The sequence below is a fragment of the Balaenoptera musculus genome, chromosome 14, assembly GCF_009873245.2.
Source record: "Balaenoptera musculus isolate JJ_BM4_2016_0621 chromosome 14, mBalMus1.pri.v3, whole genome shotgun sequence".
In the NCBI taxonomy this organism is placed as follows: Eukaryota; Metazoa; Chordata; class Mammalia; order Artiodactyla; family Balaenopteridae; genus Balaenoptera; species Balaenoptera musculus.
This window is the reverse complement of record NC_045798.1, coordinates 9,092,271-9,109,425: the sequence shown is the minus strand read 5'-3', so window position 1 is coordinate 9,109,425 and position 17,155 is coordinate 9,092,271. Positions and strand designations below refer to the sequence as shown.

Here is a 17,155-nt window from a genome sequence, read left to right as displayed (position 1 = left end):
ATCATCAGTTGGCAATTAAGATGCTACATCGGGGTATACAGGCGGCGTCTAGAGCTGTCAAAGACGTTAACTCTCCCTCTGCACCGAGAGCACTGGTGCCACAATGAAGCTGCCCGAGTTCAGGCTAGACACTGGGACCTGGGCCTGAGGCCTCTGCCCAGGACCCCTGTTTGCTCAGCCCCAAGGGGAAAATGGGCGAGGGGGCCTTCCAGACCTCTTTACTGCCTTTACAATCTCGTCAGTTGGCAAATGTAATAATGTTGAAGCTGCCCAACGGGGAGATGGAGTTCCACTGGAGTATTCTACTTTTGTGTATGTATGAAATTTTTCCACAATAAAAAGTTTTTAAAAATACATCTCTTTAGGGCATGAAAAGCTAGCAGGCCTGCTAAATTTGGTGCCTGCCAAAAAGGCACGGGTGGAATTCCTTGGCTTAGAACTGCCTTTTAAGAAATTTGCAAGCTGAAAAATCCTTGAGAATATCCTGTTATTAGGAGAAGATGCAACACGCAGCTGGTATCAACTGAGTTTAGCAGATGCTCTCGTGCCGGCTCTGCCTAGAAGGCTGGTACAAAACCCGTTCCAGGCCCTCTGAGCTCCCCGACCAGCACAGACCCCAGCAGTGCTACTGTCTGCACTGCTGCCCCTCTCCCCTCAACCTATGTCTTCCCTTCTGAGGGATAAGTAATAACTGGATGTCTTAACCATCTCTGAGAAACTAGAAGCAATTTGCCTGGTTCACTGAGGCAGCAGAGCTGAGCCAAGACTTAGCTGAGGGCTTCCCTGGTGGCGCAGTGGTTAAGAATCCGCCTCCCAATGCAGGGGGCACAGGTTCGAGCCCTGGTCCGGGAAGATCCCACATGCCGCAGAGCAACTAAGTCCGTGAGCCACAACTACTGAGCCTGCGCTCTAGAGCCCGCGAGCCACAACTACTGAGCCCACGCGCCACAACTACTGAAGCCCGTGCACCTAGAGCCCGTGCTCTGCAACAAGAGAAGCCACCGCAATGAGAAGCCCGTGCACCAAAACAAAGAGTAGTCCCGGGGCTTCCCTGGTGGCGCAGTGGTTGAGAATCTGCCTGCCAATGCAGGGCACACGGGTTCGAGCCCTGGTCCGGGATGATCCCACATGCCGCGGAGCAACTAGGCCCGTGAGCCACAACTACTGAGCCTGCGCGTCTGGAGCCTGTGCTCCGCAACAAGAGAGGCCGCGATGGTGAGAGGCCCGCGCACCGCGATGAAGAGTGGCCCCCGCTTGCCACAACTAGAGGAAGCCCTCGCACAGAAACGAAGACCCAACACAGCCATAAATAAATAAATTATTAAAAAAAAAAAAAAAAAAGAGTAGTCCCTACTTGCCGCAACTAGAGAAAGCCCGCGTGCAGCGACGAAGACCCAATGCAGCCAAAAATAAATAAAATAAAATAAAATAAATAAATTTATTTAAAAAAAAAAAAAAAAAAAGACTTAGCTGAACAGCAGGGACTGAGTAACCACGGGTCCCTGCTGGGGAACTCGGTGGGGAGGGCGGGATCGGAGCTAGTCCTCGCCCCCATTATCCCCATGATATAAATGTGCTAAGCAGGTAATGAGAGGCCTGAAGAAACTGTGACAAGAAAAAGCCAGGCAATTAAAGGATAAGATGGGGAGCACGCCTGCAGTGACGGGGGCTGGCCCACACTCTGACTGCTGAGACAAAAGAAAAAGGTGGGCAGAAGAACCACACGTGATCCAGAACCTATTTGGAGGATGTCAACTTCCATTAAACTCTTCTGGGAACTTTAGAATTGAAAGCTCTGACATGTGGACTGCTTTTATAGACCAGGGAACAATGGATGGGACAGCTGTGCGGACGGAAGTCTTGTTGAAACAGTCCTGACATTTACCTATCATATCATGATGCCTAGAGAAGGCCTTACATAACACCAACAAGGAATAGGATGGTGACTGGCAGTGGTTTCCATTTATGGAGTGACCACTAGGCACCATGAATGGTACCTCATTTAACTCTCAACAAGCCCATGAGGTCAGTAATATAGCTATCAGATGAGGAAACAGAGGCTCAAACCTGTAAAACCACTGGCCAAAGGCGACAATGCTAACTAGGGGCAAAATCAGTGTTCAAGATCCAGGCTCATCTAATGACAAAGCCCAAGCTCCTACCCAGAGCCCCCCACCGCCAGCTCCCCCACTGCCTCTACCTCTCCACAGTGAGGGGCAGGTGCACGTTGGAGAGACCACTAGCATGTGGCCTTCAACTTCTCCCCCTTTACCTTCATGTGGGACGTCTGGGTGATGAAGTGGACGGGTACCCAGTCCAGCACATCCTGGGCCTGGGAATTTCCAAAAGGGGCCACATAATCTGGGAAGCCCTGGCCCTTCAGCAGGCTCTCCACCTTCTGCGCTACCAGCCGACACGTGATAGCTTTGGTCAATCTTTTGGGAAAGAAAACAAGGTCAACCGAATGAGGTGATTGTTCAGACCTACAGTTTTTTGGGTATTTTTTAAAAATAAGTGTCAGGGTCATATTTTATTTTGACATTTCTCTGGTACACAAAAAGTACTAAAAATGAGAGACGAGGTATTAGCCTTTATGTTACATCTGCGAAATGCATCACTTTAACACAGTGTTAGTACCTGTAACATCTCTGATTATAGGATATCGTACCTGCAGTTTTTACAGCCCTCAACAACACGCATATTCTCTCTAGTTTCTTTTCTCACTCTCTAAAAGGGGATTTCTTGAAGTTAAAGTGTCTCTCACTTTGTGAAATCTTGGTTGGCCAGGGAGATGAATCCAAAACAATGTTTCCCAAACTGTATTCCATGGAGAGGCTCTGTACAAGAAGGGTTCCATGGCCAAAAATTTGGAAACTATTGCATACCCATGTCCCCCCTGAAGTACACTGGCGTACTGAAGACTCTGAGAAGTGCTTACTTAGTAAGGAATCATGTTTTTAACTTTAATTTGGTGTTTCCCAAACATACTGGACCACAGACTTACTCCTGCTGACATGTTATGGAAATGTATCCCATGGAACCCTCTTTGAGAAATGCTAGTCTAAAGCAATCAGAATAATGTAAATGGTGAATATTGGTCTAACCAAAATAATGATGTAGATACCCTGGGGAGACATAAGGATGGGAAAGGGGATCAAAGGAGAAAGAGCCAAATCTTCATCTTCCACAGTGGGAACTCAATAAATAATAAAAGTCATAATAAAATAGATAAGCAACAAGGACCTATTGTATAGCAAAGGGAACTATGTTCAATTGTTGTAATAACCTATAATGGAAAAGAATCTGAATCTGAAAAGAATATAACTGAATCACTTTGCTGTACACCTGAAATTATAAATCAACTATACTTGAATTAAAAAATTAAAATTAAAAATAAATAAATAAATAAGTCATAAAACCAAAAAAATCAAGAAGTAGCATTACGTGTGGGTTATTTAAAGATTTGGGGGTAAATTTCCAAAAAATCAGCTGAAAGAGTTGCAAGTGATTGTCTCTGGGATGGGGGAAATGAAGGTAAGAACTGCTGCCTTTAGAACAAGCCATGAAGAGCTGTTTGACATTTTACATTATGTTTGATAATAAAAAGATAAACTAAAAACAGATCACATTCAGGCTGCCTCTCATTGGGTTTGTTGAGAGGAGTATATTAAAATTCAGAAATACAGGAAGGACTTTCAGAGAACATATTTTTGCTGTGAACTCAAGAGCTATGCCACCTTAGAAACAAAACATACGAAGCCTTGAGATTTTTACTCTGCCGTATTTGATAAGCGAAAGGGTTGTAACACTTTCCTTTGAATCATGACAAATGGTTTATGGTTATGAGAATTAAAATTAGAAAACCAAAACGACATCATTGTAAGTTACTGTTACTGTTGCTACTACCCACTAATAATAATGCTAATGAGCTTGTCAGCTGATGCAGAGGTTTGATTAAAATGCGAAGGGTAAGAATGCTTTGTTTTCTGATCAACACAAATAGGCTCCAACAGAAGCAAGTTACTCTCTTACCTGAGTTTACAGCCAGATTGCATGTTGTAACCAAATAACACTGGGGTCCGGATCCCCGCTATTGCCAAGCAGTCTTGCTCAGCTGTGCTACGAAGAAGAGTAAGTTGTCCGTATCTGTTCGTGGTCTGCATAATCCCAGACATTCACAGAAGGTTAAGGGAGTTGCCCAGTACTAAAGCAGCTGATTCTTAGGAGATGGTGTCACATGAGTCACATGAGAGAGACCCAAATATCCCTTTTTCTAGGTCTCGGGAATTTTGACAGTTATTACGCAGAAGAAGGCAAAAAATAGTTACAACTATTTTCCTTGATCAGGACATCCTCAGGAGAAAACTTCTCAGAAACTGGCCCTTCAAAATTAACTCCAAATGTTCAAAATCACTCAATTTGTTTAAGAGTCTCTGTTTAAGTATAAAATTAAATACCTCTAAATGTCTGCCAACTTTTCTGCCTTAAGATTTTCACTGTAAGACACTGACAGTCTCCTGGGCCGTACTGCTCCACGCTGTCAGGCTCCGCACAGCCCTACTTGCTGTGCAGGCAGAGCCACCCACAGGAAGCTCTGGCCGAGACTGGTCTCAAGAGCCCAGCCCTCAGGACTCTCAGCAATAAGAAGTGCGGCCCACACACGTGGACAGGGAAATCAAGCTTCTCTATGGTGCCAAAAAGGATATCCCTTCTGAGGCTGAAATCCAGCAGCTAACGGGAGTCCCACAACATAACCAGGGTTTCCACTGAGAGGAACTGGCTTTGTATTTTGCTGAAAGACAATGCAGAAATGCCCCAAGTAATTCTCGTTTTAATAAGGAAATGGCAGAGAGAAAATGAAATGGTTTTCATAATAAAATCTGGGATTACCAACCAATAAAAGAATCTCTCTCCCTACTCAGAACTATAAATATATCTGCTGAGTGTAGGAGTACATCATGCTGTAAAAGAACAAGCTCACATGGAAGAGAATCTTATTCCCAAATGGAAAAGATACAAGGACTCTGGCTTGATTTCATTACAAACTCCACAGGCTACATGCAAGCCCTTTGTTCCATACAAATGGTTAGATGTGGTAATACTTCTAATTTGAGATTTTTTTTTTCCCACTAAGTCATGATTTCTTTATACTTGGCAATTACATACTTATACAAAATTGATCAAACTTACCTGAATAAAATAAATTTCAAACTTTTGCTGGAATGGAACCATTGCACTGCTAACCGCTCCCAGAAGAACAAAGACATCAGCTTTTACTATCTCACCTGCATCTGTATACATGAGGCTATACTTCACCTAAAAAATAAAATGATACTTCAAATACACCTGTTTCCAATAAATTTCTGTAGCTGTATTAATAACTCAAATAAAAAAACATGTATCTAGGAGGCAAGTCCTTTCCCACTTCTCCACGTGTTAAAGCTTTTCTCTCCTGTCCAATCGGATTATGGGAGGTGTTACCTCAGCATCGGCCCCAGATGACAGACAGGGGCATCTAAGCTTTTCTGTGCCCAATTACATAAGTTCCAAATCAGCTGGTCTGAGCAGAATGTAATCAGCCTATCTGTGCAGATAAATGTTCTAAAACAACAGCAGCGGGACTTCCCTGGTGGTCCAGTGATTAAGACTCTGCACTCCCAATGCAGGGGGCCCAGGTTTGATCCCTGGTCAGGGAACTACATCCTGCATGCCGCAACTAAAGGAGCCTGCATGCTGCAACTAAAGATCCTGCATGCCACAACTAAAAGATCCCGCATGCCACAATGAAGATCCTGTGTGCCGCAACTAAGACCCAGCGCCACCAAATAAATAAATATTAAAAAAAAAAAAACACAACAACAGCAGCAACAACAAATTTTGATGTAGTCTTATAAGTTACTAGGTTTGTGGAGAAAAATCACACAATTATTTCAGAGACAAAGAAGCGACCTCTGATGAGACAGGATAAAGGGAAGTAGGAGGCCAAGACAAGAAAAGTGATACCATCGGATGGCCAGAGCCCCCTTTGGAGGGCGTCCAGTTACCCCTCAGGACCACGCAGCTTGAGTCGCCCACAAACAGAGCAAACTTTCAAAGCCAAATTGGGCGCCTACCTCAAGAATGACGTTAGTGCAGATTTTATCATGCCCAGCCTCGACAAGAACCAGCGGCCTCAATACATCAGTGTCTTCCTGTAGGGTTAGCGTTTTATTTAGAGACTGAATGGTGATGGACTGAACAGTGATAGGGACCTGCAAAGTAAAGTCCTGGATTACTAAAGACACACCACAACAGAGGTGAATGGGTTAAAATAACGAAAAACTTGAAACACACCTCCACAGATACACCGCCAAGAAGGGAAAAGTGTGCTATAGAACAATATGCATACTAGAAATTCACATTTGCAAAAACACAGATATTTATATGTAAACACATGCATACATTCACAAAGAAAATATCTGAGAAGGATATAACCAATATGTTAAGTGATTACCTCTGGAAACATGTTCACACAAAAACGTGTACACAAATGTTCACAGCAGCATTCTTAATAGCCCAAAACTGAAAATAACCCAGTTGTCATTCATCAACTGATGAATGGGTAAATAAAATGTGGTCTATCCATACAAAAGAATATCATAAATAAAAAGAATCATCCATAAAAAGGAATGAAGCACTAACACATGCTACAACATAGACGAATCCTGAAAACACTGTGCCAAATGAAAGAAGCCAGACACAAAGGACCACATACTACATGATCCCATCTATAGGAAATGTCCAGAATAGGCAAATCCATAGAGACAGAAAGTAGATAAGCGGTTGCCAGGGGCTGGGGGAGAAGGTTGGGGTAGAATGAAGGGTGACTGCTAATGAGCACAGGGTTTCTTTTTGGGGTGGTGAGAATGTTCTGGAATTAGATATTGGTGATGATTGCATAACCTTGTGAATATATCAAAAACCACTGAATTGTACACTTTAAAATGGTAAGTTTTATAGTACGTGAATTATATCCCAAACATACACACACATACACACAAACTCCCATCACACCATCAAATGCACACATACACTCTCACCTCCAAACCACAGCTCCTACTGATAAACGCACTCACTGTATACACGCACGTGCACATTCTTCACACAATCCCAGGGTCCATCCTCCTAAAGCCCCACAACCTCTCTGAATATATGCTTGACCCAGTTTATACACAACTTCTACACACACCCTTACACACGCACACAATGGGTGGTGGGATCATGGGCAAGAAAAAGAGACAAACAAATTTTTAAAGCAAAATCAGGAAGCCCTGGTTAGACCAATGCTATTAAAGGACATTTTTCACTTATGGCCATTGCCAGCAGAGAGACAAAGCACCAAGCAATCCTTTAAATGGCTCAAAGCTCTAGATATTTTGGCCTCTTCGTACCATGAGACAAGTCTGATGTTTGCTCTAAATGCCTGCTCTTAGAAACCACTGTTTAGGAAAGAACCTAACTTGTATCTAGTTGTTCATATTGCTCTGAACTTTGCCCTCAACCATGTACTATATTGTTTATAATTCAAAATTATTAAGTATTTAAGCTGTAATTTTATAGATAAACAAGGAGTTCTTATGTACTGCTCCCATGACCAAGAAGACTGGCAACTACCCTTGTAAGTCAAACCTCTAATATAAGAACGTGATGTGGTTCGGAAGCAAAGATGAGCTGTCACATGATGGAGTCACAGGAGGGCAACACCAGTCACCACAACGTCCTCTGCATAACAAGTTGCACCACTGGGTTTAAGAGTTACGCAGGGAGTCCCATGCTACCCGTTAATTAGCTCTTCAACAAGTCATCAAAAGATAACCCTGGATTCCTTTATCTGAAAATGCCCTGATTCAGCAATGATACTGTGTTCTAAGAAAGTGCACACTGTTCCATATCAGCCTCTGATGGAGCCATTCCCATGGTGGGTGTGTGTGGCTGGCAGACACCGAAGGGTTCAGTTGGCTTTGTAAAGACTGATGGATGAGTGTAAGTGGCAAGAGCTGCACTAGTATATCACCATCCACTGGACCAGACACAAGAAGGAAAATGGTACGGCTCTTCTGGTTTCCTGAATGTCCTATTCAATCATATCCTATTCCCAAACTACCCACTGGCAAAGAACTAAAGCATACTTAACAATGAAACTACAGGGCCATGACAATCTTTCATTGATGGTTCAAAAGATATCGACAGTAATTCCAAGCAATCACAATGGGCTTCTATTAATGGGGAGACTGGATCCGATTTTTATATTCCTCATCCTCTAACAGACCTTGGAAGCTGCATTTTAAAAGAATTTAAACACATCCCTGATATTAGTTGATATCCTTCGGAGCACAAGCTTTGGTGTCACACAGATCTGAGTTGGAAGTCGCAGTCTGCCACTTCCTGACTGTGTGGCCATAGGACGCAAAGAGAGAACGTGTGTGAAACTTCCAAACTCAGGGCTTGGCACACAGTAGAACGAGTCCAATGTCATCGTTAAGAATAAGGTCTCTGGAGCCAGACAGCTTGGTTTCTTGTCCCAGCTCTGCCTCTTCCCCGCTGTGTAGCCTTGGGCAAGCTAAGTCATCTCTTTGTGACTCACATGCCAGAGTGCCAACAACAGGGCCTACCTCCTAGAATCACTGGGACAACTAAAGGACTGCAGACACACATACGCTTGGAACAGTGCTTGGCACATAGTACGTGCCTTTGAGTAACGTCCTATTATCCCTCACAATAGGTCTTCCCTTCTTGATTAAATCAATCCTTAGTCATTCATTCAATTAACACATAACCAATTGAGGGCCCAGTACCTACTAGGCACCATCTTAGTACCAACACTATATGGCATACAGGGCAGCTATCTCCACAGACAGTTCAAGCTTTGAATGCTATAATAAAAGCAGTTTTTAGTGGTTGGAAGCATTTGAGAGCTAGTCTATTATATGACTTTCAAACTGGGTCCCTGGGAGCTGTAGGGTTCCTCACAGGGACGAAAAAGGAGAAAGATGGGGAGGTCAGGCAGGTAAGGGGCTTCTGACCCCACCCCTGCTCCAACTAGGGGCTTTGTTTTTTGGGGGTTTTTTTTTAATTAATTAATTTATTTTTATTTATTTGTTTTTGGCTGCACTGGGTCTTCGTTGCTGTGCGCGGGCTTTCTCTAGCTGCGGCGAGCGGGGGCTACTCTTTGTTGCGGTGCGCGGGCTTCTCATTGCGGTGGCTTCTCTTGTTGCGGAGCACAGGCTCTAGGCACGTGGTCTTCCGTTGCAGCACGCAGGCTCAGTAGTTGTGGCTCACGGGCTCTAGAGTGCAGGCTCAATAGTTGTGGCGCACGGGCTTACGTTGCTCCGCAGCATGTGGGATCTTCCTGGACCAGGGCTCGAACCCGTGCCCCCTGCATTGGCAGGAGGATTCTTAACCACTGCACCACCAGGGAAGCCCCAGCTAGGGGCTTTGGATTCAATCCATGTTACACACTAGGGAAGGCTCTTTCACTTGAAGAAGCACTATAACTGAAATAAGTTTGAAAGCACCTTCACAGATGAGGAAATCCAGGCCCACACACAGTAGTGTGAAGTCCAAAGTCACACAACCATTCCTTTCCAAATGTCTACCTCAAACATGTTTGTGTCCAGAGACGTAATGAAATCAATCACAGTGGGTACTGCTGTCCACAGTGCTTCCTGCGTGCCAGTTGCTGCACCAAGCACCGAGTCTTACATTCTCTCCCTCGAGCCTTACATCAAGCCTCTGGGGCAGAGACCTACCATCCACTTGCAACTGGGGAGACTGACGCATATGTCACACAAGAAAACAACAGCAAAGCTGACTTTTGAACCAAGGGCAACCAATTTCACAGGCTCTGGGAGACTATGACAAGGCCACTGCCTTGGCCTCCTTGGGGACTGTATTCACAGGCAGGCACAGGGTGCAGCCCCAAGAGTAAGAGGTAAATCCACCATCCTTCTCTCTGACATATCTGCAAAGAGACTGTGGCCTCCTGACCACAGCTCTATAGGGCCCCTGAGCTGGGGCCATAAGGCTTTGAATAGAACCTACCTGCAACTCAACACTGGAAACTACACTGAGAGTGTTCACCTCCTACACAGGTGTGTACGTTCACTGGGCAAAAGGTTTCTTTCTATCTTCTACACTGGACAGACAGCATCCTGGGAGCTAGCCAGCTCTCCTGACAAGAGGTCAAGAAGATATCAAGGGATGCCCTGAAAGCACAGAAGCCAATCACACCCATTGTCAGTCAAGACAGCTGCGTCATTTAAACATGAACAAGTGTGGACTACAAAAACTAAGGAATTTGAAAATCTGACCCTTTTGTGATAGCAAAAGGATGGTCTGCTAAGGAGTTTCCCTATTTCACTTCTGCTTGCTTTTTGGCAAATGTTTTCGTTATTGGCAGTAAGGTACCCTTCTGACCATAAGTGTATTCATTTCAAATGCTCCGAAGTAAGACAATAATTCCATTAAGAAGTACTCTTACCTTTGTTCCTGAACCAGGCACCTAGATAAAAAGAACAACAAATTTTGTTAAGTACAACAAAAAGAAGCATTTTTATTGCTTTTTCAGACCGTGGGTTAAAGGGCACATTCATCTTATTAAAGACTTCTCAAAGAGGAAAACAGAATTTCCTTAATCAAGACTTGCCACCTATATATTTTTGTATCTGTGTCATAATAACTTTACATTTCCCTTCTATATTCATTTCCTTCAGATTGGGAGCTCAGGAGACCAGCCCAACAGAGCTAGTCTCAGGAAGTCTCCATGCTTCAGTGTAATCATGCGGTATTTTCCATATGGTCATCAGTGACGTAACACTGTAGGGAAGACATGGCTCCCATCCTCCTGCTCACTTGCGCTGCGCCTGTCCTCATCGGAAGGACACCACTGCCTGCCCAGGCAGTGTCCAGTCTCCTAAGTGGCCTTCCTGCCTGTAGCCCGAGCCCCCTCAAGGCCAGGCTCCTGCCTCCCCAGCACAGCCGGAGCTCTTTTCCTGAAGGGCTCCACCTCCCTTCATTCCTGTCCCCACGCCGCCAATCCCACTTCTCTAACCCCACGATGCTCTATTAGGCCAATGGGAGCTTTGGGGAGGGGGATGAGTGGACACGTGGGGGGGGCCTAAGATGAAAAAGAACTGTGCCTGCACGCCTCAGGGACTGCTTCCAGGACAACTGTGAGAAGTCACATGAATTGGAAGAGTTCACAGGCATAGATGGCTGACTTTGAGGAGAGAGGGAGAGGGAAAGGGCAGAGAGAGGAAAGATTAAACTTGATTCTGAAAACTGAAGCCCAGATGAATACAGGTGCCATGGATGCCCCCGTCACCACACTCCAGGAATCAGAAGGGGAAGGGGGCTTTCACAATAATCATATGGTTTTTAATCACTGAAAAGTGTCTTCTCCCCTGGCAACCCTTCACATCACCCACCAAGCAGGCCAGTGGCCTCTCATCTATTCAGTTCAGGCTTCAGTCACCGTAACCAGGAAGAAGGGACCTCTTCACACGGGGGCCTCTTCTTCTCCAGCAAACCTATTTCCTGTCCTTTCCTGGGCGCTTATTTCATCTGCCAACCAGAAAGATAACTTTTTGGTGCTAACATGATCATTTCCGTGACAGACATTAAGATGTTTTTATAATTCTAAAGGTTTTGGTTATTAATAAAGGTCTTTTTAATTCAGGAGACAGAGTATTGGTTACCATCAAAATGAATGAAAGCAAAAAAAAAAAAAGAAAAAAGAAGAAAGCAAAATATGAGCTAACTATATAAAAATAAAAATTATTTTAAGTGATTATGTCAATATCTTTGGTATCAGTATACCAAAGAACTGGAGAAGAAAAATTTTGAGTGTCAATCATGTATTGAAATGATGTTCTACTTATCATACTGTAAAAGGGTACAAAGAACAGAAAATAAACCCAATGAATCAAGTTTCACTTCAAAATAATTCTTACCCTCAAAATTTTAGGGCTGCTGTAATAAGCCAGGCTCAGGGTTTCAATTTCTTTACACTGTTCCAAATTTATCCTTCTGGTGCACTTAACAGCTTGGTTAACCAGAAATGCTGGAAATCGTAGTATTCCCAAGGGAAAGGGAAAAAAAATTTTTAAAAACAAGAAAAAATTTAACTGTCCAACAGTAACTAAAAAATTGTAATCTAAGTAAAACTGCAAAGTTATGACACAGACATATAATATGCTTAATATAGGGTTTAAAAAATTATTTTTCAAATACATAATACATTCAGATGATTCAAAATTCAAAAGGCACAAAAAGATATTGAGAGAAGTCTCCCCCCAACCCTTGTCCCCCAGCAACCACCAGTTCCCTTCCCCAGAGACAGTCAGCATGAAGTTTCTTGTGTATCTTTCTGGAAATATCCTATGCAAATAAAAGCATGTGTGTATATATATGTATGCATATATGTATGTATGTATGTATGTATGTGTGTGTGTGTGTATATATAAATTTTTTTTTTTTTTAGTATTTCTTTCCCCTTTTGGAAACAAACTCACAATATATATTCCGCCCTTTGTTTTTTTCACTGAACAATGTATCTTGGAGCTCAGTCTATCTCAGTACATGAAGAGCTTCCTCCTACTCTTTTTAGGGAGAATTAGTATTCTATTATAGACATGCCATAATTTATTCAACCAGTTCCCCACTAATGGAAGCTGTCTCCAGCTTTGCTATAATAATGCTGCAATCTATTGTTTTGCATGTGGGCCAGAGTTTCTGTAGGACCAACTCCTAGAAGTAGAAAAGCTAGGTCAAAGGGCATATTCATTTACAATATTGATACATAATGCCAAAGTGCTCTTCACAGAGGCCTTACCAATTTTTAGTCCCACCAGCAATATAGACAAGTGCCTACTTATCCACAGCCTTAAATTTCTTTACACTTTGCCAATCCATTAGGTGGAAACGGTATCTCAGTTTCGTTGTTTTTTTTTTTTTCTCATTAATTTTTTTGGCTGCATTGGGTCTTCGCTGCTGCCCGCGGGCTTTCTCTAGTTGCAGCGAGCGGGGGCTACTCTTCGTTGCGGTGCGCGGGCTTCTCATTGTGGTGGCTTCTCTTGTTGCAGAGCACAGGCTCTAGGCACGTGGGCCTCAGTAGTTGTGGCACACGGGCTCAGTAGTTGTGGCTCATGGGCTCTAGAGCGCAGGCTCAGTAGTTGTGGTGCAGGGGCTTAGTTGCTCCACAGCATGTGGGATCTTCCCGGACCAGGGCTCACACCCGTGTCCCCTGCATTGGCAGGCAGATTCTTAAACACTGCGCCACCAGGGAAGTCCCTCAGTTTCGTTTTAATTTACACTGTTCCTTTGTGTGAGCAAGGTTAAGCATCTATTCAACAGAACGCATTTTCCTTTGTGTAGCAAGTGTTGCTTCATTAGGCCACATGCTATCATCCACGGCTTAGCAGGTTTCTGCATAGTGAGGCTGGCTAAGGACTGGAGAGCCAGGCCTATTCCCTTCCACTGCCAAGAGGGTTACTCCATGGAGTCTATGATGCTCCTGAAGGAGAAGCAGGACCCATGGGAGGCAGCTGCATGGGTTGTATCCCTGCTCCACCACCGCCTGAGTAAGAAACTGAACGTTTCTCAGTTTCCTCATCTAAAGAATGAAAACAACCCTCCCTTAGAGGATCATTGTAAGGATCACATGGAAAAAACACATGCAAGCACTTAACACAATACCCAGCATACAGTTAATCACTGTTAGCTACTGACAAACTTTAGCTCCAGCGAGGAAAGAACTTTCCAACAGGGACTTCCCTGGTGCCTGTGGTTAAGACTTCACGCTCCCAGTGCAGGGGGGCCCGGGTTCGATCCCCGGTCAGGGAACCAGATCCCGCGTGCCGCAACTAAAAGATCCTGCATGCCCCAACTAAGACCTGCTGCAGCCAAATAAATAAATAAATAAATATTTTTTTAAAAAAAGAACTTTCGGGCTTCCCTGGTGGCGCAGTGGTTGAGAGTCTGCCTGCTAATGCAGGGGACACGGGTTCGAGCCCTGGTCTGGGAAGATCCCACATGCCACGGAGCGGCTGGGCCCGTGAGCCACAACTACTGAGCCTGCGCGTCTGGAGCCTGTGCCCCGCAACGGGAGGGGCCGCGATAGTGAAAGGCCCGCGCACCGCGATGAAGAGCGGTCCCCGCACCGCGATGAAGAGTGGCCCCCACTTGCCGCAACTAGAGAAAGCCCTCGCACGAACCGAAGACCCAGCACAACCAAAAATAAATAAATAAATAAAAAAATAAAAGTAGCTAAAAGGAGGAGGAAATTATTAAAAAAAAAAAAAAAAAAAAAAGAACTTTCCAACAACTGTAAGAGTTAAACAACTTAATGAGCTGGTTACAGGTAGTGAGTTCCCCATCACTGCAAGTGCTCAAACAGTGACTGCATGTTGTAGAAAAGATTCCGGCACTGGGTGGGAAACTGAACTATACAACCTTTGAGGTCTCTTTCAACTCTAAGACTCTCTGTTTCTAGTTACGAAGTCTGTTTAATTGTGACTACTATAAATATAAACTAAGAACAAACTCTGTTTGCAGAGAGGAAGAAAAGTGCCCACTCTCTTACCTGCAGGGTTATTATCGGTGCACAGAGATGATGTAAGGGGAGAAGGAAATCTCAGAAATGAATGTGAAGTCTGCAGATGAACCCCATACTGCAAACAGAACAACCAACAGCTGTCATGGTGCTACTAAGGCACTCCTTCAACACTTACTGCACACCTACTATGTGACAGGCAGCACTGCAGGCATTGGGAACACAGAGGTGATTAAAAAACAGATGTGGTCCTTCTCCGCAGGGAGCTTACCTCTAGCTGTCCCACCCTTTTCCTTTTAAGGATGTGTGTTTCTGTGTACACATGTTACTGCATTTGCAGGCTTTTTAATTCTTGGCAATTTTATTTCTATTCCACTGGAAGGGTATGTAAGAAGCTGACACAGGTGCCAGCAAGGGGGAAACAAGCCCTGTCCTTCACTAGAGCTGGGAGTATAAATTCCTGCAATCTTTCTGGAGAGCAATCTGGTATCGGTATTTTAAATTCCCATTCATTTTGACCAAGTTAACCCGTTTATAGGAACATATCCTAAGGATTTAATCAGACAAAAATATATGTATCTAGGGACTTCCCTGGTGGAGCGGTGGTTAAGAATCCTCCTGCCAATGCAGGGGACACGGCTTCGATCCCTGGTCCAGGAAGATCCCACATGCCATGGAGCAACTAAGCCTGTGTGCCACAACTACTGAACCTGCGCTCTAGAGCCCAAGAGACACAACTACTGAGCCCATGTGCCCCATCTACTGAAGCCCGCACGCTCCAGGGCCGTGAGCCCCAACTACTGAGCCTGCGTGCCACAACTACTGAAGCCCACGCGCCTAGAGCCCATGCTCTGCAACAAGAAAAGCCACCGCAATAAGAAGCCCGCACGCCGCAATGAAGAGTAGCCCCCCGCTCGCCGCCACTAGAGAAAGCCCCTGCACAGCAACAGACCCAACACAGCCAAAAAAAAAAAAAAATATATATATATATATATATATAAATATATGTACCTATAAGAATGTTTATTGTGGATTATTTATAATAGCAAAAACTAGAAACGAATGTCTGTTAAATGGTGGAATGACTCAATAATAAATAACGACACATCCATGGAAAGAATACTTTGTACCAGTAAAATATAGCTCCAACACTAGCTCCTTCCTATACCTATGTTTTCCTCATCACTTAAATGGAGACAATGACATATCCTTCCCAGGGTTGTGTGCAGTGATGTCTGAAAAGCTCTGCACAGTGTCTGGCACATGGGAAATTCTCAAGAAATGGTAACTTTTATAGTGACATGGGAAGATGCATAAAATTTGCATCTTTACAAATTTTTGCAAATTTTTTTTTTTTTTGCAAAGAAAAAAGCACTTTGCTGCATCTTTTGAGGTGGAAAGGAAGAAAAAATTCTGCAGAGACAAATGCAAGCTTACCACAGAATAAATGCCTCAAAACCCTATGTTAGAATTCAACTACTCAAGTTTAATTTTCATGATCTTTGATCTATAGGCACGCACATTAAGTTTTTTAGTTTATAATATGAATTCTATGTCTCAGGAAAGCCGGTTTACTGGGAACATACTGAAAAGTTAACTTACAAAGACAAGATATTTGTGACGGGATGAGTGGACTTAAGTTCCTGGCTCACCTCATATTTTGCAGTATTTGGAGCATCCGGTTTGGCTGTCAAGGAAACATCTGATTCTGCATTCGATGAAAAACGATCAGATGTTTTCATCAATTTATCAAAATTGCTTTCATCAGGCACTTCTGGATTAATAAAGGATAATGCAGGTTTATCTGTTTTTAGAAAAAACATTTTAGATCAGTATAAAATATAACATGTATAGTATATATAACATATGTAGTATTTTGGAAACAACTTTCAGTAGCATTAAGGCTGATGTGAAGACATTAAAGTGTCTCTTTTTATATTCACTTTCCCCAAGATTTCTTGAATCTTATTAAATAAATAGGATCTTTCTCTATTGTGGAAGCAATAGTTTCTAAAGCCTACAGGTAAAGAGCACAACAGAAACCAAAAATAATCAATCTCTTTCTCTGGCCCATGGACTGAGGCATCTGCTGCATAAACCTCTAAGGGGCAACTCTCTCCAGATGGCTATGGGAATGAAAGACCCTGTTTCTACCCTCACACAGCCACCTCCAAAGCCCAGGAGGATAATGTGCCCTGTACATGAGAGGTGGGAGGAGGAGGGAACAGGCTGGTATGTTCACTGGCCCTGTTATGTCAGAGAACATGACAATGACTGACCAGTCATTACCTCAGATTACAAATCACAGAAAAATCGCCTAAATTTTCAAGTGCAAAGGAACAAAACCAAAATATAAAGACACTCTGAAAAGACGATAAAGTTTGATAAAACCATAAATGTGTCTCTGATCTCTGATATCTTGATAACATTTTACACTCACATGTACTTTGGAACTAGACACCTAACTGAGCTAAATGCTCAGATAAAAATAAAGATCCTGTTTTCATGCAAATATTCTTAGTAAAAATAAAAGAGAAAAAGGGAACTTGAAACCAAAGCTGAACC

At 43.5% G+C, this 17,155-nt stretch overlaps 1 protein-coding gene across 6 annotated transcripts in view; it reads right to left on the bottom strand.

The window, feature by feature from the left end:
* The window catches only part of TCTN1 (tectonic family member 1), a 29,109-nt gene that overhangs the window by 2,215 nt on the left and 9,739 nt on the right, over positions 1-17,155 (bottom strand). For 5 of the 6 annotated variants that reach the window (XR_005016206.1, XM_036823345.1, XM_036823344.1 and 2 more), the window contains 9 exons: positions 16,243-16,394; positions 14,621-14,708; positions 11,991-12,100; positions 10,520-10,540; positions 6,114-6,251; positions 5,191-5,316; positions 4,707-4,792; positions 4,033-4,173; positions 2,273-2,435 (listed from right to left, as the gene is read on the bottom strand). Coding sequence is in view for 5 of the 6 variants with exons in the window: in XM_036823345.1 (XP_036679240.1) it covers positions 2,273-2,435; positions 4,033-4,173; positions 4,707-4,792; positions 5,191-5,316; positions 6,114-6,251; positions 10,520-10,540; positions 11,991-12,100; positions 14,621-14,708; positions 16,243-16,394 (1,025 nt within the window). In the remaining variant the exon portion in view is untranslated. The remainder of the gene's footprint in view (positions 1-2,272; positions 2,436-4,032; positions 4,174-4,706; positions 4,793-5,190; positions 5,317-6,113; positions 6,252-10,519; positions 10,541-11,990; positions 12,101-14,620; positions 14,709-16,242; positions 16,395-17,155) is intronic. The other variant, XM_036823346.1, reaches the window with a different exon arrangement.